The 22,112-nt window shown below is 36.6% G+C and overlaps 3 protein-coding genes across 8 annotated transcripts; 2 read left to right on the top strand and 1 right to left on the bottom strand.

Annotated features, from left to right (window-relative positions):
* Positions 1-321: 321 nt before the first annotated feature.
* On the top strand, positions 322-6,528 carry DNApol-eta (DNA polymerase eta). Of its 2 annotated transcripts, XM_073087753.1 has the most exons (8): positions 325-739; positions 1,272-1,406; positions 1,589-1,691; positions 1,865-2,081; positions 4,320-4,437; positions 4,526-4,666; positions 4,747-5,114; positions 5,214-6,527. In XM_073087753.1, exons 1-8 carry the CDS (start codon positions 606-608, stop codon positions 6,410-6,412), a joined length of 2,415 nt encoding a protein of 804 aa, XP_072943854.1. In that variant the 5' UTR covers positions 325-605; the 3' UTR covers positions 6,413-6,527. The 2 variants fall into 2 exon arrangements, with proteins under 2 accessions (XP_072943855.1, XP_072943854.1); XM_073087754.1 differs by lacking the exon at positions 4,526-4,666 and having other exon boundaries at positions 322-739; positions 5,214-6,528.
* Positions 6,529-7,277: 749 nt separating this feature from the next.
* Positions 7,278-9,855, bottom strand: RpL10 (ribosomal protein L10). The gene is made up of 5 exons (XM_073087699.1): positions 9,797-9,855; positions 9,648-9,676; positions 9,259-9,564; positions 7,758-7,920; positions 7,278-7,480 (listed from the first exon to the last, which is right to left on the bottom strand). Exons 2-5 carry the CDS (start codon positions 9,668-9,670, stop codon positions 7,313-7,315), a joined length of 660 nt encoding a protein of 219 aa, XP_072943800.1. The 5' UTR covers positions 9,671-9,676; positions 9,797-9,855; the 3' UTR covers positions 7,278-7,312.
* A 282-nt stretch (positions 9,856-10,137) lies between these two features.
* Mrgn1 (Mahogunin ring finger 1) lies at positions 10,138-22,082 on the top strand. Of its 5 annotated transcripts, none has more exons than XM_073087332.1 (14): positions 10,138-10,325; positions 10,684-10,802; positions 11,362-11,630; positions 12,088-12,275; positions 12,463-12,617; positions 13,049-13,303; positions 13,680-13,823; positions 14,119-14,229; positions 14,434-14,550; positions 15,719-15,862; positions 16,684-16,765; positions 18,590-18,693; positions 19,520-19,592; positions 19,931-22,082. In XM_073087332.1, exons 1-14 carry the CDS (start codon positions 10,238-10,240, stop codon positions 20,038-20,040), a joined length of 1,959 nt encoding a protein of 652 aa, XP_072943433.1. In that variant the 5' UTR covers positions 10,138-10,237; the 3' UTR covers positions 20,041-22,082. The 5 variants fall into 5 exon arrangements, 4 of the variants coding, with proteins under 4 accessions (XP_072943433.1, XP_072943432.1, XP_072943431.1 ...); XM_073087331.1 differs by having other exon boundaries at positions 19,919-22,082; XM_073087330.1 differs by having other exon boundaries at positions 11,347-11,630.
* Positions 22,083-22,112: the final 30 nt, after the last annotated feature.

Below are 22,112 nucleotides of genomic sequence, written 5' to 3'. Positions count from 1 at the left end.
GTGCATACAGTTATCATCAATATTAATACAAATCACGCTACGTGACGTCATTCAAAGAGCGCGTAAAATGGCGGCGTTCAAATGTGTCAAATTTTATTGATACTTTAAATAATTTAAAAAAATATATTTCAATCACTAATAAAATTGTTTATATTTTTTACTATGTTAAAACGATGTGATAAGTGGTTTAAAATAATAAAATAAAAATGTGCATATTCCCTATTATACCAAAACTAATAATATTTGTTTATGACCTATTATTCATAAACAAATATTATTAGTTTATTATATATGTGAATAATGGTAAAATCTTACAAGTAAAACTACGCTATTATTAAACTCGATAAAGATTGGAATCTAGATAACAATGAAGTTAGGCCGAAAAGAAAGAATCTAAAGCAGTGTAACAGAATATTTAAAACCATGTAATGTCAAATTCTTAAACATGTGTTACATTTGACAATGACAATTGACATACTATTTGAAAATTGTTAAATAAGACGAGGACGACTTGTTTGTTTACATTTTTAACTTTTACCATTTATTTTATTATAATAAAATGTGTATGTAAATAAGAATATTGTGAAAGGATTTTCCAAATCACAATGGATCAAGACAACAGAGTAGTAGTTTTGGTGGATATGGACTGCTTCTACTGCCAAGTGGAAGAGAAGTTGAACCCAGAGTTGGCGGGAAAACCAATTGCAGTGGTACAATACAATCCTTGGAAGGGCGGCGGGTAGGTTTGACTTTTTAACCATGATCATTCATCCAATTGATTTTAAATCATCGATAATAATCTCATACCATAAATATGCTTGACTCTTGAAGTTATTTTTGGACCAATATTTTTATTACAATATCTTCATGGAAACTAAGCTATTTTAGTATAAGTTTGGAAATGATATCTGAAGATATTCATTTAAACCAATAATACATGTTATTTGTACTAATTCATTGATAAGTATTTTTTCACTATGAAGGTGACAAACACGTATGCAGTACAGTTGACTAGTGGCTACTGTCGCCCATAGTCTATTGTAATCAACCTCAGATAATATTAGTATTTCTGAGAACTTAACTCTCCAGTTAGGATGCCTTGGATAAGTTTGTCTCCCTTACAAGTGATAAGTAAGTACTTTAACAATCCCATTATTAAACAGAAATATGTGTTGCAATGATGTGCCTGGAGTTGAACCTCAAAGAATTCTGCCATCTTCAAAGTAATATGTGCATTATCATGATAATATTACTTAATATCTATTTTCCAGGATAATTGCTGTTAACTATGTGGCCCGGGCTATGGGTGTAACAAGACACATGCGGGGTGATGAGGCCAAGGAGAAATGTCCGGAAATACAATTGCCATCTGTACCCTGCCAGAGGGGGAAGGCTGATATCACAAAGTAAGCAATATATTTTAGATTTGAGAAATAAACAACAAGCTGTCTCACTGGCCCCATGTTTAAGTTCAGAACTATACAGCATTTAGTCATTTTTAAAGGTGATAATTAAGAAAGGCTTATGTTTAATCATCAATAATGTATGTAGTAGAATGGTAAATAAATTCATTTTTAACAATTTCAAGGTACAGAGATGCTGGTAAGGAAGTTGTGAAGGTCCTCCAGAAATATACTCCACTTTTGGAGAGAGCTTCTATAGATGAGGCTTATCTAGATATCACTGCTGCTGTAAGTACTTTTATATTGTTATTAAGAAATAAGATGGTTTTTATGCTCTCAAAAATTTATGACCAACAATATGGCTCCATACCCAATAGAAAAAGGGTAATTTGACACTTGTTTAAGAGTTTAGTGTTTGTACCAATAATTAAATAATTAAAAAACGTAATATGATTTACTAGGTCCAAGAGAGACGAAACACTCAGAATGTGAACACAATTACCAGTAACATAATGCCGAACACCTATGCCCTGGGATATGAGGGCTTGGCCGAGTTTGTGACAGATGTCCATAACTGTAGCAGTGACTCCATTGAGTTTGACTATGACCATGCTAAGAGACTGCTGGTGGGAGCTGTGATCGTCAGCGAAATGAGAGCTGCTGTTTATGAGGAGACTGGTAAGATCTTTTGATGTTTTGAAAGAATGTGTTTGAAGATATTTTTTATTATTTATATAAAGAAATAGTTGGTCTGATTGAAGCTTAAATAACCAATTTGGTTTGCTTATTTTTTATAGCACTCTGTGACCTAAACCCGCATTTTAGCCTCGCATTTCTGTGTCCAAAGTAGCCGATTTTTACACCGTACGAATATTAATACACTACCCTCACAGTTGAAAAAAATAAACATAGCTATGAACGTTTCATACTTTTAAATGCAATTTAAAAATTAAAAGTGAGTAATGAGTATTTTGTTTAAAGCTATAATTATGTTAATATTTTATTTTGGACGTATTTATAAATGTTTTTGCCATTGGGTATATACTAAGCAATAGCATCACTATAAGACTAACTGTTGGGCTTTATCGAGTTTTATTGTTTGTTGGAGTTTACTTCTAAGAAACGATTTGAGTTATAAGGCCCGGTACGGAAATTTTATGAGGAGTAAAATCAAGTGTAACACGAAAAGTTGAGGCGTTACGTAGAAAGAGACAAACATATATATCCACACTTTACGCGCAACACCAGTGAAGTCACCGAATAGAAATGTCATAATTTTATTTTTTTGTACTAATGACGTGAAGGAATGCGTTGTATCGGTAAAATAGGTTCACAGACTTATGTAGTCTGTGAACCTATTTTACCGTATATTTAAAAGTATTTTTAGCCACAAATAAAACATAGATAATTTAAAATAAGCCAAATACGAAGGTGCTAAACTCGGACATGTATACATGTCCGTGGACGGTTACGGTACATTTCGTTTCGGACATGTATACATGTCGCTGGGCGGCAACGTATCCATTACAATCCCTCCTTTTTATTACAATCATCAAACCCCTTAAAAAAGGAAGTAGCGTTTTTAACCAAAATATAAATCAAGAGTGCTTTTATTAATTTAAAATACAGTAAGTTCAAATCCCCGTATGAAAGTAATTATTACAATAAAAATAATTAGCAATATATAAAACATTAAAACGTCATTAACTATTTTCTATTTGATATACATATATCATAATTATCGTTCAAGGAGTAAACTCCAATCGTGCGTCGTAGCTGACACACACACACTTTTTTTTGACTGTGTATTTTCGCTACACACCATAGTAGGAGATATTTAAATTAGGAATAATTATCAAAATTAGCCATAATACTACTCCAGTAGAATCTCGACTAAGCGACCTATTTGTTGTATTTGTGGCATTCGGATTATCGAAAATTTGGATAATTGAGTTTATGAAGAAAAGCTATCTAAACCGATTTAGGAAGGTAATGTTTTTCGACTATATGTTTGTTACGTATGTATTTTTCATTCTTTGGCAAACTCAAACGACTTCACTAATTTTGACATACTCGTATGACGTGTCGTTGGATTCGTCTAAATTGTGGAGATAACATAGGCTATATTTTTAGCAATCGGGTTTTTGTTTTCTATAGTAACTTTTTAGTTGCGATTTGGCGACTTTCCGGAATTTAAATCCAGATGTCACACAAAATGTGGCTGATCTGTAAGGGTTATTACAAAGTTACTTGTTCATGTTTCACAATCCGAACAATCGCGAATATTAATAACTGAAGTCCGGATAATCTATTTCCTACTGTATCACTAGTATTAGTCATGTATTAGTACATTATGTGATTGCTTATCATATGTTTCTTTAATACGTTTAGATGGAGTTCCCATTATAAGTCAGTGGTCTAGACGCCTGTATGTAGCCTAAATGGCTTGATAGATTTAGACGTATGTGTGGTGTTAGATTTGTCTTTATCACAAGAGCAGAATAATTACTAAATTTTCTAAATCAAGACTTCTTCACATCAAATTTCAATGGTTTTGGTTGTGTCACATTTTTATTGTTTTTTTAGTTCATAATTTTTAGTTTCAATCATTTATAAGTTTCAAAATAATTATCATATTTTTTCATATTACTTCACAAGTATAAGCGGGTTTATGTCACACGAGCTATAAAATAGTATACGATACTTGTGACATAAGTAGCCTATTATGTGCACGGCGTTTAGCATCCTCGCTGCGCTCGGGCGCTAACTTCACGCCGTGCAAAAATAGGCTACTTTGGCCACGCGTATCGTAATGTACTATTCTAGTTTCAGGGCTAATGTCATTTACTTTATTACATACATTACTATATTACAAAAATAATCATCTTTATTTCATATTTCTCTTAATTTTCACAGGATACAGATGTTCAGCTGGTATTGCTCACAATAAAATATTAGCCAAGCTTGTCTGTGGAATGAACAAACCCAACAAACAGACTATTTTGCCCAAGCATGCTGTTGATATACTCTATAAGTATGTTACATTTTATGTGAATTTCAACCAAATGAATTTTAATATTAAATACATAATTATAGGTATATGGATCAGTGTTTATTTACAGAACTCTGCCTCTAAAGAAAGTAAAGCACCTTGGTGGGAAGTTTGGAGATAATGTGCGTCAAATACTGAGGATAAACACAATGGCAGAACTGCAACAATTTTCAGAGAAAGAACTACAGGGTAAATTTGATGACAAAAATGGGTTAGTTCAAATAATTTATAATCAGCCCTGGAGATTGTACATCTGAGATGCATAATAATTAAATGTTAATTTATTTACAGAACTTGGTTGTACAATATGGCACGTGGTATTAACCTTGAACCAGTACAAGCAAGAATTAATGCAAAAAGCATAGGTTGCTGTAAGCAACTTCGAGGGAAATCAGCTCTTACTAACTTAGACAGTTTAAGGAAATGGCTCAGAGATCTAGGGGACGAAATAGAAGACAGATTAGAGAAAGATGCTTTGGAAAACAATAGGACTCCAAGGCAAATGGTTGTTAGTTTCACAACTCAATTGCCAAATGGACAGGATGCTAGTAGCTCGAGGTCTTATAATTTTATGCCAGATGATGAACTTTGTGGAGAACTTTTCTTTAGTAAAGCTCTAGACCTTCTGATGGAGAGTGCTGAAGGTGTTAAAGTAAAAGGTAAGGTATAGGGTTGTTTTAATTTGTTTTATCGAATGTTTCAATGAAATTTATTTGATATTGTAGTACCTATAGTTAAAATAATTTTTATTGTTGCAGATGGAGAAGAAAATCGAAAATTAAAGGCCCCAATAACATTTCTGGGTATCAGTGTAGGAAAATTTGAGGATACTACAGAAAGTAAGAAAGTCAAAAAAATCAAAGACTATTTTAATGCTGGAGCTTCGAAACAAACTGTCTCCAAGGAAAGCGCAAAAGAAAGTAAAAAAGACAATAACAAGAAGAATAACGTGAAAAGTGAAGGTAAAGAGTATGTGCTACAAAAATTCTTTCGGACATCCAATGTCCAGAATAAAACTAAAGATGAGGATCTAAAGGAGATCCAACTAAACCAAGAACAACCTATGGAAACAACATTGGATAAACAAGAGTCTTTTTTTGCGAAATTTTTGACTGGAAATACAACAACTGCTGTACAATCTGGCATCAATCCTAATCATATTGATACGGTACAAAATGATAGTGCTATAAATAGATCAACAACCCATGTTTGCAATGTAATTCCATGTGGAGATGATACCAATGATACAGATTATTCTGGATCGACTATAAACATGGAAATAAATAAAAGCATAGCTTTATTTGAAGACGATGCTGAGGAAGTCGCTCGCGTTAGTAGCATTCGGGAACTTCTCAACAGTTCTAATTTAATAGAAACGGAAAATACTCATCAAACAAGTGACGCTGTTGAAGAAGTGAATAGGAAGGAAACTCCTCTTAATACAAATGAATACAATCTAATTTCTGAAACAATTGTTTGCCCTGAATGCAGGAAACCAATTTCAATTCACATGCTAGATGAACATTCAGATTATCACATGGCACTAAAATTGAGAAATGAAGAAAGACAGTTAGTACGCCAGGAGAGAGAGAAAACTAAAGAGATTAACGCAAACCTAAATCAAAGTGAAGTTAATGCAACTAAGGAATCATCAAAAAAAGGTCGAGTGTCCGAAGAATTGCCCGTTGACAAACTTCCGTCAATAGCAAATTTCCTTGTGAAAATAGACGACACAATACCTACCAATAAATGTGAGGAATGTGGTAAAAAGGTGCCCGTGGAGAAATATACCGAGCATTTAGATTTTCATGAAGCACAAAAGTTGAGTAGACTACTCAATAATAAATCGAATCCAGTTTTTTTGACTGGGAGCAGCACTAAAAGGAAAAGAAAGTCCACGTCTCCTGTGAAAAAGCCTAAAGTTCTATGTAAATCCATTGATTTATTTTTTAGGTGACAATCTTTTTTATACCTGTACTTACTGTAATTATGAAATGCAATGTAATTTAAGTTTTTAAAAGTTTAAATATCCTTATAATGAAATATCACTAAAAACATCTCTATCATTTTTTTGTTTTAATAATATTTTAAGAATTTTTACCTTACCAAAATAGATCTGCTCTACTTTGACCTGATAACAGTTTTCATATCTGTTATCACTTTTAATTTCTTAAACAGGAGTATCGGACTAAAACGGCTCCTGCTAACTAGTTTGGTCGGGCCTTTAATCAGTAAGGCTCAATTTACATTGCCGCGGAATGGATGGGAAGCGAATTTTTGCAAACAAATTCTGCATAGCATAATGAACTTTATGTCAATTGTGGAACGTACAAACTAAATACGTGCTAAAAAAAAGGTTGCGCGTCTTCCGGAGAATCCTCGCGCATTCTCGAGAATTCCCTAAACAACTGTCGACGCCGGCTGTTTACCAACCGATAAAAAATAGGCCACTTCAAGTTCGTTCTTTCAACCGGTCGCTTTTCGGTAGGACTCTTATCAAGGATGCATACTTGCTGATAATTTCGGCAGTTCGTAGACCCTAATGTCGTATTGAATTGTTCGAACTCAAGTTCGAATTCATCGCCGACCACTGTTAGTTAGCCCAATGTGCGCGCTAGGATCGGACTTCGATTGATCTGTCGATCGAGTCTTATTGTATGCAGGGGCTCTTATTAAAGAAGTTATCATAGCCACCACATAATCATATTTTCTGGATTGGTATGGTAACATATGTGAGTGTTACCGAAAAATATTTCGTAATTTCTTATTTACTGAAAACTTGTATTTCGTATAATGGGTTGAAATAAAATTAAAGATTTGGATAAAATGTATACAGTTTATTGGTGCTCAGCACAGTTTATACACTGTAGATCTCGGTTTGGACTTTCCTCCACGAGTCGAGGGGTCCGTGCTCGGGGCGGTAGCGCACGTTGCAGCCGTCGTTCGCCAGGCGGCCTTCCTCACGCAGCTTCTCGAACTCATCACGGTCGTACTTTGTGAAACCCCATTTCTTGGAAACATAGATCTGAAAAAGTAATATGTATCTCATCAGTACTTGAAATTTTGCAATATACGTGAAGAATGCATATTAATTACATCTGTACATGTAATTTTTATTTAAATATGCAAGTGAAACTGTCAGATTTATACTAAAAGTAATCAAAATCATTTACAGACATTTAAGAACCATTTCCACACATTAGTACGATTATTATAGACTTCGGCACTCAGTTTCAAACCTTATAATTACTTCTTTTGGAGTTGTTTTACTGTAAGGTAAAAATAACAATTAGATTGCCTACCTTCTGACGTCCAGGGAACTTGAACTTGGCACGACGCAGCGCCTCAATGACTTGCGCCTTCCAGCGGTCACTGGAGCGCACCGACATGATGGGCTGGCCGATCCTCACACGCGCGACTGTGCCCTGTGGCTTGCCGAACGCACCACGCATCCCAGTCTGGAGCCTGGAATTTAAAAAGATCACATATCTTTGTTATAATTTTTTTACTACTTGAGTCAGAGCGCTACTAGTGATTACTAATTATAGTAATTAACATTCTATGTCTGCTAGAAGTGCCTTAGAATTTTGATGATCGGTCAGTCAGTAAGTGAGTGGCATCAAAAATGGCCTGAATTGCTTCGAGAAAGGTATGGTACAGCCATGCCATCTTTTTTGTTTTTTGGCTTGACTTGGAGGAGGCACTACCGTGCCTCCAGATACTATTACAGTTCAGATATGTTACAATTATTAAAGTTAAGCTTTATTGTCCTTCCGTAAGAGTAGGGATTTCAGTATTTTGTCACAATGTTTTCCTTCACTTTAGCAAGTGATAAATAATTCTAATACGTACATAACTTTAAAAATCAGGTGGACCTGTGATTTGACCCTGCCTTGACAGTGGGCTATCAATACTCTTGGTTCATCAGTTTACATTTCAAATAATACTATATGCATTTATTAAAACTAGCAATTATTATTACAACATAAAGAAGACAGCTTATTAATATAGCCTATGGTTACTCCCGCAATTTAGATGCATCCAGTGACAACTCATATGTTCAAATCCAACAAGCTATTTAGAGCATGCTAATAAATATAACATGTATGTGCTCAAAAAACAGTCCATAGTCAGATAATAAAGTAAAACATTTATTACTATTGTATACATTCAAATTAAAAAAAAGAATTGACTTCTCATATGTAGATTAACAAATGGATTTTCTTTTGTTCCAATACCATTGCAGCTGATAATGTATATCAGATGATTTATAGTATAAGTAGCTCTAGATTGCCAAGTCGTAGTTTATGAGTGATACTGTAATGACGAGTAGCCATTGAAAGATTTTCATGATGACTGAGCGAAATTTAATAATTATTGGATAATATTGTGAAATTTTTCTTCCACAATTTCACAATACTAACTAATCCTCAGAGTATTTTAAAGAAAAGAAAATCTGTAATCCAGTTCAAAAAGTATGTAAACGTTGTACAAGTAATAATTACTGTGTACTAAGTAGTAGATATTCCTGACCATGTGCATACAATAGAATATACTTCAAAAACTACCTGGTATCAAACCATTTAAAGTTCAATAGGCATGACTAAACAGCAACATTTAGATATACTAAAATGAGTCTAATTATGGTCCACATCTAGTAATACCAATATATTGATACTATAATCTGTAATGATTATATAGTAAGTCTTAGCTTTAATTTTATACTTAGTCCAAAAACCATAATATAATATTTATAATATCGCAATGTTTGAGGTAAAAAAAGAAACTGAAAAATGTACATACCGATCAGCTCCAGCGCACGATAACATTTTGTTGATGCGGATAACGTGGAAGGGGTGAAGCCTCATGCGGATGTGGAACTGATCCTTGCCGCAGTTCTTCACCAAGTACTTGTTGCAGCAAATACGGCCCGCTTCCAGCGCCTCTGAACTCAGTTGCTCGTACTCATCCGACACCAGGTGGACACATAGCGGGAAGTCGTCCACCGTCGCCTTCTTCTTACCCAAGTCGAAGATACGGATCTTCGGGTCAGGCACACCACGGCAAAACCGTGATTTTGGGTACGGTTTGTTTTTACAGTACCGATAACTGTAAATAATCACATAATAATCAATACCAAAAGCTGTATGAAAGTATGATAACACCGAAGATGCAAAATTTTGACAACATACCATCTAGCTGGTCGGCGCCCCATTGTGATCTGAAATATACCAAAATATAAACTGAGTAATCACTAAAGGAAATACCGTTTTTATATCAAGCAATAATATCCATGCGTTATCCAGATTTCAACAGATTTAACAACAAAACGAATATGTACCTCCACAAAGTGACACCGTTTCTTCGCAAAAGAGAGCTGTCAAGTCGATAAAGCACACATAACATACGTAATACAGATTAAACATATGTCAAAACGAACTTTGAATTATTGTAATACATAAAAGTAAAATCAAATTAAATCGAAAACGAACGAATACATTGAATATATAATTTTAATAACAAAAAAGGCAAAAATGATATTTCCGGGAAATAGTCAATAATACTACAACAATTGTTGAACGACTGTGAACCTGTCATAATGACTTTATTTTTGCGTTTATAAACTGTCTGCTAAACGTCATTGCGTTTATTTTACTTTTACGTCAATGTCAATGTCAAACAGTCCATTATAATTTGTACGAGCAGTAGGTATTCGTAGGCCGATATTTGATGATAAATCTATTTGTTTCGTATATATCAGCGAGTTCTGTTAGTATACAAAATGGGGGCATTAACCAGCAGACAACATGCTGGCGTTGAAGAAGCCGATGTGGTCTCCAACCATGCATATAAGTATCCTCCAAGATCAGGTGCGTATGACCTCCATAAATAGCATATTTATTCAATTATTCACTTAAGATTGTTAACTTTATACTTTATTTGTTTACGTAAATGTTTTTACACTCGCAAATAAGCTTAAGTCTTCTATTATTTACATAAGAATCTATAAATAGTTTCAGTGCTTTGTCTTCGTAAAGAGGTTTTGATCATGGAAATTGCAACGTAAAGTTGTATGTTTTGATGTTTTTTTGGGAACGTAGCTCCTAAGTACAGTTTTTGTGCACATCCACAAACTTTAACTTTCAAATTATAACAGTATATAATAACAGTTATGTAGATTTCAATTTAATGTGTAATAAAACTGTACCATGCATTTGTTTTGTGCAGGCAACTACTTTGGCAGCCATTTTATAATGGGTGGAGAAAGGTTTGACACTCCACAACCGGAGGCATACTTGTTTGGAGAAAATGCTGATTTGAACTTCCTGGGCAGCAGACCAACTCCTGTAGGTATCCGTGTAAACTGACAGAATAAAAACAAACATATTTATTTTATAGTTTTGACAAGTACCAACTAGACTAATGGTCGCCAGTTTACTATGTATAATTACTTATTATCACAAGTTTTAAATTATAGATTGTAGGTAATTTCCATATAACTTACTATATGTCCTTAAGGGCAGAAGTACTGTTATTGTTTTGGCGTTGTAGATAGTTTACTTACACTAATCACTAGAATAATGTTCTACTTAAGAAACTTATTACATGTTTTATATTGTTGGAAGAGAAAGAAGTTGAAAATGCTATGTGAAGTGTATTAATCTGCACTTGGCCAGGTTGATGGACTAGGGCTTAAACCCTTCTCATTATGAAAGGTAAATTGTGCCCGTTTACAGAATAACAGAGGGTTAATCAAGAAGGAAACTTTAAGTTTAATTAGTAAAGTAAAATTTTGACAAATATTCCAAACTAACTAAAATTTCTAACCACAAGCAATTGAATTCAACCTAAAAGTACATGTAAAGAACTGAAAAGAAATATAGTTAATAGTCCCCCTCGTTACAGTTTCCGTACCCACCACCACAATCAAACGAACCAACCAAAACTCTGAAGAGCCTCATCTACATACGTAAGGAGTCATTAAGGTTTGTTCGTTGTCCAGAACCGGTGGGCAAAATAAATGATACCAACAAAATCACTGATCAGGTGAAGTCTGTGGAGTGTAACGGGAAAGGGACTTATTATAACATAGAGTTTACATTTGATTGTGATGCAAGGTGTGCCATTACTATCTTTTATTTCTGCACTGAAGAGGTCACACCCACAGGAGTTGTGTAAGTATGAGAGTACAGTACTTTAGAATTTTCAGCTTAATGTTACACAGGATTTAATTAATATTTCGGAAGCCAGCATACTATTTTGAAAGCATTAAAACATTATATGGTTTATCTCTGAATCCACAGAATAACTTTTTTTTTTTAACTAACATGGGAGCAGCAGACGAGCATGCAGTCCACCTGATGGTAAGTAGCTATTGCCGCCCATGGACATCTGTAATCAACCCCAGATAGGATTGGATATTCCTACCTGAATTCGGCCACAGATGCGCTGCTACCCCTGAGGACTAGGGTAGTACGCCTCTGAAAAGTATGTCTCCCTTACCACACCCTTCAAACCGGAACACAGCAGTGCATGTTATAGAATATTAAATAAAAATCAGTTACTTTTTAAAAGATTTGATAACTTTATCCATGTTCCTAAGTACTGATATTTATTGTCTCCTCATTTTAGCTATTACCCCCGTGACCCTACAATGACATCTCAAACATATCACTACAAGAAAGGAGCAAATCAGCAGTTTTGTCAAATTCTCCATGTGTTTGATCCATCCAAGTTTGCTGACGAGGATCTAGCTTTCAGCCCAGATCGCGAGATCATACCTATCGCCATTTACTGTGTGGTTGATGAAGGGCAAGAAGGTATGAATAATTTTTAATTGGTTGTTTTTTTGGGAATGTTTTCTTACTTCATAAGATAAGTAATGTAAAGTTTTATAATATGATATTTAAATTGGTGATTTTTTGCCATGCAGCATTTGTTTCCTACTTGCTATTTCCGTTCATTTATATGTGTGTGTTTTTTCTAAATATCATTTTGCTATTACAGAGATAAGGCAGTCACATACAACAATTGCAGTCATTGAAAAACACACAGATGGAACTTATGTGCTTAAGGCTCTCAAACAGAAGCTGTTTGTGGATGGGTTGTGCTACCTGTTGCAAGAAATATATGGCATTGAGAACAAGAACTTGGACACTAAGGTAATGTTAGGGAACTATTATTGTATTATTCATTGTAATTTATAATATAATTGAGGCACATTGGGTTATTGGGCTTGGATTTTAACACCAAAAAATAATTATTGAATCCAACTGGGTGACATAACAATTAAAAAACTATTAACTTATAATCAATTTGTTAAGTACTTCCAAAACCTTTTTTCGAATATTAATGAATAGATCTTGTTTTTTTACATAGAAGTTATTTATTCTATTTTTTCCTGGTTAAGTTAGTTTAGGTATAAGAACAATACTTATGTAGATCTTTAGTAGATGTCATTGCTTAAGAGAATTATTTTGGTACTTATTCTAAACACACATTCTAAAATATAGTTCAGTAAACTTAGTTTTTGTTTATCCTGTATATACAAAAACGAAGTGTTTCTTATCAAAGAGGTTTGATTTAATTGCAGCCGAGTTCAGACGAGGAGACAGAGGACGGCGGATCGGAGTGCGTGATCTGCATGTGCGACGTGCGCGACACGCTGATCCTGCCGTGCCGGCACCTGTGCCTGTGCAACTCGTGCGCGGACTCGCTGCGCTACCAGGCCAACAACTGCCCCATCTGCCGCGCGCCCTTCCGCGCGCTGCTGCAGATCCGCGCGCTGCAGCGGCTGGCCGGCCCGCCCGCCTCGCCCGCGCTGCTGCCCGCCGCCAGCCCGCCAGACGTCAGTACACAACGCATATATTTATAACTGTGATACTAAATATGTAACTTTATAAAGTAGTATGCGATTATTTATTAAAATTGAGGCAATAATATACAAATAACAAATTGTTTGCAAGTTTAAAAGTAAAAATGGCAATGTGCCGTAAATGTGATATAATTTAAAGTTCATTAATTTTACGTGAATGGGGTCCACTCGTTTGAGCTGATGTCTCACGCGCTGTATGTTGACTAGACTGAATTCTTGAGTTTAATTTTGATCTTGTTTGTTATCTACATTTTTTTTAGCTAAGTCTACAAATAGCTTTATGGGTAGAGGTACTAGAGTAGTCTTGATACTAAGCGCAACTAATATAATGTATGTGTTGGGCGTGCAGGGCAGCATGGAGAACATCCCGGCGGGCTACGAGCCGGTGTCGCTGATCGAGGCGCTGAACGGTCCGCCGGCGGCCCGCGCGCGTCCCCCGCCCCCCGCCGCCGCGCCCGCCATCGCCAGCCCCGACACCGACACCGCGTCGCAGGTCAAGTTCAATTCATTTATTACAAATTTATTCATATCGTACACGTTTTGAAAGTCAACAAGCTACCACCGCTTCGGAAGGTGTTTCGCTATGGAGAAGAAGCGGCGAAAGAAACTATACGTGTGCAAATTTGCATTAATATGTATACACACAAACCGACTGATTGTGATACACGTTCCATATCAGTCTTAACCATCCACCAACATCAGTCCAATTCGACGTGCAGCTAACCGATTACTAAATAACGAACGATTATAATAACGATTATTAAATAACAATGAATTATTATTTACAGGCAGCTGAAATACTAAACCGTTGCAATTTGGAGCGCAGCTCATCAACAAGCCTGGGCAGTGGCTCCAAGGACGACACCAAGGGCAACAAGAAAGAACCTCTCACTCCAGAGGTACTAAACATAGACGGAAAAAATGTTAACGCTATAACATACACACAAATTTAAATAATATACAAAATTTATTGTCAAATGGATGTAATGTCAGTTTTAACAACGATATGCGATCGATAATTCCGTCAAATCAGTTCTCCTTTGAAACGAAATCAAGGTGTTAACTATTACTAAATAAATATGTTAATAATTTTTGTTCTTTAGTTCCGTATGTCGGTGCTACTGGCGCGTGAGGAGGAGGCCAAGCGCGCCGAGGAGAAGGCGGCCGGTTCGCTGCTCTACAGCCAGACCAGCCTTAACAATGTTGACAAGGTCTCCAAGGTAGAGTGGCCAGGTCGTCGTCATGTATCTTTAGCTTTTGGCAGTTGCACTGTTTGTTTTTTTTTAATGTTAGTAGACAGTGTCTGTGACATTGTGGTAAGTAAAGCTGCACTAAACTGCTAGTCCGCTCCGAATATAGAAACGATTCGCGTCGCAATAGCAAATTGTAGATATTAGCGGGACGAAAACGGCGCGGGTCCCTCCCGGCACCCTCCGCTGCCCGCTCTTTCGCACGGGTACATAGTTGCGTTAGAAGTATGTTACAGAGTATCACACAAATTCAGAGCGGACTAGAAGTCTGACGTGGACTATATCTTTCTGTTAAACATACATCCGGCACGATGGCCAAAAATGTTATGAATTCGTCTCGAAGACCAAAAATGTTATGAATTCGGCTCCGAGACCGAAAATATTAAGATTTCCGCGGCCGTTACAACAAATAAGGAACCGAATGTTCCTCTCTTCGATGGACAGGATGACCGTGTCCCGAAGAAGGTTAAGTGGACTGTATATACGAAAAATAAGATGCAAAGTGCTATAGGGTCACGCACTCACCTGCTGCTGATGGGCGCAGCCTCTTGTACTAGGTATAAGGCACCTTCAACTCACCCTAAGCTCGAGCTAGCTAGTCTTACCTCGGAATGGTCTACCGGTTACCTCTACCTTCTTCCTCTTCTCACGTGGCGTCGATCTTACAGCACGTGGCACCGCGAACAATGAAGTTAACGCGAATTTAAAGGAAACGCTACGAATACGAATAGTGGCTTCTACTTCGGAGTATAACTAAAACGAAAAAAATGCGCGAGCGCGACCGACGACTCCGAAGCTTCTCGAACAAGTTTATCCCGGTGGTGGCATACACCACCGCGAACGACACGACGACAACGACATTACAACGAACTAATTCAAACTATAAATCTCTATGCTTTTAATCCTACAGATTAAAATTAATACCAACGACAGATAATTAATCCGTAGAACCATAGACAAAACTGAACACTTTCATTTATTATTTATTAAGTTCCTTCTTGCTGTAACATAAGCCAAGTTTCACCGCATGCTGACATCACGTGTTTCTTTTACTCTAAAGATAACCGTGGTTTTATTGCTTTTAAAAATAAATTAGAAGTCCTTGCACTCATATTACATAATTTTGGTATTACTACAGAGTTCGCTGAACTCGGAGCACGCTGGCGAGGAGGAGGAGGCGCTGGAGGCGGAGGGCGCGCTGGCGGGCGACGCGGCCGACGCCGAGCCCGACAGCGACGCCGAGCGCCGCTCGCCACTGCTCTCGCAGATGCCGCCCAACGGGGTGAGCTCTCGCGTCAGCGTAGTGGACCAGTCATCATACCGGACTAACACGTAGTGTGCTCTGGGTGTCATAACCAACATGTTTGGTAAAGATACGAAGGTTCGAAGATGGTAGAACCCTTTGTGGTTCGACTCCGGCGGCACCACCGCCACACCTATTTCAGCCTAATAACTGAATTGTTAGGTGCTGCTGTGTTCCTTTTGGAAGGGTGTGAAGGGAGACATACTTTTCGGAGGCGTTCCAGCTTAGTCCTCAGTTAGTTCCGGCGCATCTGTGGCCGACCTCAGGTAGGAATATGTAATCCTATCTGGGGTTGATTACAGATGTCCATGGGCAGCAGTAGCCACTTATCATCAGGTGGACTGCATGCTCGTCTGCTACTCCTATATTATAAAAAAGAAAGATAGATATCCCTCCTGGTTACATGAATGTACCCGGGAAGCGGCTGTGCTCCAACTGTCTCAGTTCAGAACCTATATATGTACAGAATGTGAAAGTGACGAGTAACGGGAAGTCGCAACAAATGTAAAGAAATGCTAAATTAGGTTCCTGTATTGGATCAAATTGGTATTTTTTATTCGCCTTTGTGTGTCAATGGCACTCGCAGGAAAAATCCTAGTGTGGGACTGTTATTGTAGAAAGCGTCATTATTATTTAGTCTTTGCGAGACACTCGTAACAATATACAAGTTTTGTAGTTTTTCGGTTTCTTCAGGTCCTTATCATGATATTTGATATTATTTATGTCATATTTTATTTCAAAAAAACGATTCTGGATTTATGATGATGATCTTGATGAAATGTTATATTTGTCGGTCACAGATCCTGAAGGGCGGCACTCGCGGCGGTGCGGCGCTGGCGCACATCGACGACACCGACACCGACGAGCCCGAGCCGCTGCACTGTCAGTACATGCACATACTAGCGCACACATATCACACACACACACACCACACGCACACACACCACACGCACAACACACACGCACACACACACACACACACACAACACAACACGGAACACACACATGCACTTGCCACGCCCACATTGCCGGACACGGGTCTCGTCCCTGCAAGGAACCTCTGTGCAGCTGGCACTGTTACTCAGCAACCAATACAAGGAGCGTCACAAATTCAGAGCTGACCTGACCTGAGCTCAGTGCAATATTTTCAAATTTGACACGACTTTAAGTTGATTACGAAGGAGTATGTACAGTGCAGGGCTCTAATGACACAAAGTTTAAACTTACTAAAAAAATAAACTTAAGTTTAAGTTTAATTAAACTTAAGGTTAAGTTTAAGTTTAATTTCACACATTTTAGATATGATACAGACTTGCGTAATTCAGAAGCCTTTAAGCTTTACACCTTTCTAAATGACATAAAAATATACTTTCAGATTATTGCATACAAAAGTTAAGCATTTAGCAATTCCGCAGCCTCGAAAACTCAATAAATTGTTGTCATAAAATATCAAAATCATTCAATTCAGACATGCTTATTTGGATTTTATTGGCCGTAATTTTCGTTTAGATAGTGCTGCAATAGGAATCATCCATGAGTATTAAGATTTATTACTTAGATAATTAGTTCGCCTTATATTAAGCTGAGAAGTAGACTTTTTTCGAAATATATTAAGTTTCGTTGTTGTGTGAATTATCAATAAATTTACTTACATCTTTATAGAATCCTATTATAAATGTTTATAACTATCTTATCTATATTTTTAATATGTAATAAATAATTATTTGTGTGAGAGGAGACCCGTGCCTGGCAAAGTCAGGAATGGGTAGATAACTTTATAATTATATGCTGTAGGGGTAACTTTTTTACAATATTGAAGCTATATCATCTGTTCACGAAATAATAGAAAATAATTAATTATCAGTTACTGTTTACCAAAACAGTATAATATATAATCCTTTTATTAATATGACTGGTTTAAAATATAAGCTCGCCACATATTGATACAGGTCAATTTTATTGTGTAATATTGTGTAAAGAACTTATGACATAAAACTTTGACAAATGATATAGCTTTATGTAATTATAACTTTGAAGTTTGTGTAACCTTCTGCTGTTTTTGGACTTTCTGGAGTTTGTGTAAGTTTTGTAATGGTGGAAACTGTGTGTGGGTTTTTGTAATTTGTTTGCAAAAAATGACAGATTTGTTTATTCTTCTCTAAAACACCTGTTTTGTTTCGATGTGAAGGTTGGATATCAGAATACGCTGGTGCATGAGACATTTAAATCTTAAGTGATAAGAATGTTTTATGGTTATATCTGAATTTCGTTTGAGGTTGGTTATGAATATTTATATACGGGAAATCCATCAATCAATTTATAATTGCACGTGTGGACGATAGTGGTGGGACTAATTCGTAGGAGTCTGTGCGACTCCACGTGTTTGCCCTAAAAATAAATGCACGCTGGTGTCGTACGCGTCTACTTTTGAAGTACGTACATGATAGATTTTGTAAATGTTTACGTATACGATAAAGTATAAAACTAACAATATAACAATTATTTTTTGGGGCATTTTTTTGCCATTTATATTTCTTGTTTATCTATCCGAGTGTGTATTGTGTGTTTTGCGGAATGACAGTAACTAAGCTATCTGGAGACCTCTTTTCGAACAAAATAACCCCCGCCTACGTGGAGAGTGTCTCGCCCTGTGTATGTGGGTGGTGTCCGTGTGGAGTGTGTGCGGTAAGCGCGTGTTGTGCGCAGCGGAGCGGTCCGGCGGCGCGGGCTCGGCGGGCGGCGCCGACGACTCCGACTATTTCACGCCCGAGGACACCGCCACCACCATCCTCACCGTGCCCAAGACCAGCGTAAGTCACGCCGGCGGCGACCCACACACCGTCAGGGGGATAGTTAGCTTCAACAATATAATGAAAAATAGTGATTAGTACAGGAGTCAGGACGTTTAGTTGATGGCTCTTCTGTCATATTTGGGGGAATAGTTTGCTATTACAATAAATAAGAATACGAACATAGTATGTTATGGGAAATAGGGTGTATACTAAAATAAAATTATCTGATGATTTAAAATATAATCTTATTGCTGCGATCAAATAATTAAGGTAAATAAAAATAATTTGATATTTTAAATAACATTAGACAAAATGGGGACTGGGAAAAGGGGAATTATTCGAGATTATTAATAAATAATGTTCAAAAGGGTTCGGAAATGAATTATAACAGAACATGATTAATTTTGGTTAAATGTGGTGTGGGTGTGTCGCCGGCTCAACCGTCAGTAACTCAGTAGGTAGCTGTCGCCTCGCTTTCAGTGTGCCGCCGCCGTTTGTTTCGTTCGCATCGTTCTGTTCAGTTCGCATCGTTGTTCACAGTTGTGTTCGCATTCGCATCCATTGGTACTTAACTAGCCACGCAAGCCATGTTGTGTTATTAATTTGGGTAGTTCGTTTCACCGCATTTCAATATTGACCGAAGTCACTTTATGGAACTTTACATTCGATAGTACCTATCAAATTTTGAATAATTAAAAATACAAGACATTCATTCGTTGTCTTCGTTATACTTTAATAAGCGTATAAAAAGTGAAGGTTTTGTAAGCTGGATTCGGTCTTCAGTTCAATTTAAAAGGAATGCAGTCTAAGCGAGTAATTGAAATGTGATTGGCTATTGTTGCAGGAAGCGCCCACAGTGGCCCACGAGTGCGCGCCGCAGCGCTGGGCCTTGCCGCACCACGTTACTTCCCTGCCTGGTATGTTTTTATTTATAATACGAATTGATTATTTATTTAATTTAGTTTATTGGGAAGTAATAACCTTGTGATCTATCATAATTACATTAAGAATGAACATTTTATTATATATAATAGATAAAATACGTAGGCATTAATCGATGGCGTCATAATACAGTTTTTTTTTTTCTAAAATTAACTATAAATATCGTAGAATGAGCTTTAATCGAAATCAACTCCATAACTTATTTTTATCATTTTACGCTATTCCTTATAGTTTTGAAGTAAGCCACTCACACATGAAACATTCACCTGTAATCGTATAAATAAATGATGGTTATAAAAAGTCCCGTGCGCAGGTACCCCGCTGTCGACGTCGAGCGTGCGGTCGTCGGGCGAGTCGTACAGCTCGTCGTCGTCGACGCGGCAGCTGCTGGCCGCCGCGCCGCTCGCCGACGCGCCGTGCTAGCGCCGCGCCGCGCGCCGCCCCGCGCTCTCCACGCTGCCCGGCGCGCCGCACCACCACGTGTAGCCACACCACCCCCCACCACCCCGCCGGCCGCGGCGAGCTCACGAGGTGGCGTCCATTATCATTTCGACAGTAGGGTACACGAGGTGGCGTTCACGAGCATTTCGTTAGAGTAGGGTATGTGCGCACCACCCCCACCGGCCGCGGTCGTGGCCGCGAGGTGGCGTTCACGAGCATTTCGTTAGATAGTGGGGTACGTGGATTAGGATTTGCCTCTTGCCCCGCACCGTACATAGAGCTGTTTTTAGTGATATAAGTGATGTTATTATACAGCCCTTACATATGAATAGAATGAACATTAGTAAAGTTTATTATCATAAATCATTTAAGGATAGTTCTCGAAAATATTACACAATTAGAAATTAGGTAGCATTTACTTGGACGTTTTCTGCCAATAGTCTTACTTTGGGGTCCGTTTGAGCCGAAGCACGTCTATATCCGTAAATATCGGAACCACTTCTATAAATGTCTGCGTACACCAATTATCTACAGTGCAACGGTCTGCTCATCATCATGAAATATTGTCGTAATTACGAAATATTAACATATAGTTGGCGTATTGGTTTTTAAACGTTAGATATATAAACCATGTGATTAAAATCAGCTTGTATGTTTTACTTTGTCAAACTATGTTATAACTGTGAGACAACTTTAAAATTAATAACATAAGAATGAGAATGCCACTTCGTTAATTAAACAATATCTATTGCAGCTATAAGAGAAAATAATAATGTAACTATTAAATCAATTAATGGATAAGTATTTTTATCAACATGTAACATAAATACATTTTTTTTTCAGGGTTAATATCTTTATTTAAGATATACCATAGAAGGGTGTGCTTATGTAAAATATATAATTTATATTATACTATATAATTTAGGGGAAAATTATATTTGATAAATGATTGTTACATCAATTTAACATTTATTTACCATTGTTTATATTTTGCATGTTTACAATATGTATCTTTTATAAACCCGAATGTTGCTTACGCTATTAAGCACCGTGTAGTCTTAGCTCCGTCCCTTCCGATTTTTTTGAGTTTGTTACTTTATTGGAATACATTTTAAGTTGTCAAATTATTGGATAATATAGGCAGTAGGCACAAATAATATGAATTAAGTTAGTTAAAGTATTGGTCGCCAGATTAAAATTACCGGAATATATTTGAAAATATTACAAGCAGCTATATAAGAGCCTTAATAAGTGTATATTAATAAAATGTAAGCTGTATTTGAAATATCGAGATGTCAGTTATTATTATATGAAGCTTAGAAATAAATACGTGTAAAAGTGTGTAAGCATTTTTATTGTCATAAATATTGTATTATCAAAAATGATTTCTTAACAGATATATTTAAGCTAGATATTAGTATTATGGAAAATGTTAGACTGATAAAACATTCCTTGAATTTGCTTGAATCTCAATTATGTATAAAATAATGTCATTATTGTAACTGCCACGAACCAGGGGCGATGTAACGGTAAAGCGCGATAGAGACAGAAATTATCTGCAGGAGAGAAGAGAACTATACTGAAACCTATACATATTATACTATAAAGTTCTTTGCCGTCTTTGTCTGTCTGTATGAACGCAATAGACTCACAACTACTGAACTGATTTTTATGCAGTTCTCACCAATGGATAGAATGATTCGTCGGAAAGGTTTTGGTGTATAATTTATTAAGATTTTGTGTAAATAGGCTGAAGAATACAATGATTGGTAATTAATATAATCAGTTCACTGTGACCTAAAGAAAATGTATAAAATGCCACTCTACCCAGGGGCGGGTTGCTTGTTAACTAATATAATTATAGTTAACAAGCTTGTTTACATTAAGTTTGTACATTTCACCCAAAAAATTGTAACATTGTAATCATTGTATTTGAACTATACTGAACTTTTACTTTCATGTAAATATTATTAATAAAGTTGTAATCACAAAGTAACTGTTAAGATTAAATCTATCGCCACACATTTGTTGTTTATTTCTTCGAAAAACAGATT

Source organism: Epargyreus clarus, unplaced genomic scaffold (genome assembly GCF_041222505.1).
Source record: "Epargyreus clarus isolate Ecla_fem2 unplaced genomic scaffold, WU_Ecla_fem_2.2 ptg000026l, whole genome shotgun sequence".
In the NCBI taxonomy this organism is placed as follows: domain Eukaryota; kingdom Metazoa; phylum Arthropoda; class Insecta; order Lepidoptera; family Hesperiidae; genus Epargyreus; species Epargyreus clarus.
Note: the sequence above shows the minus strand (reverse complement) of the source record. Positions and strands in the feature narration are given on the sequence as shown.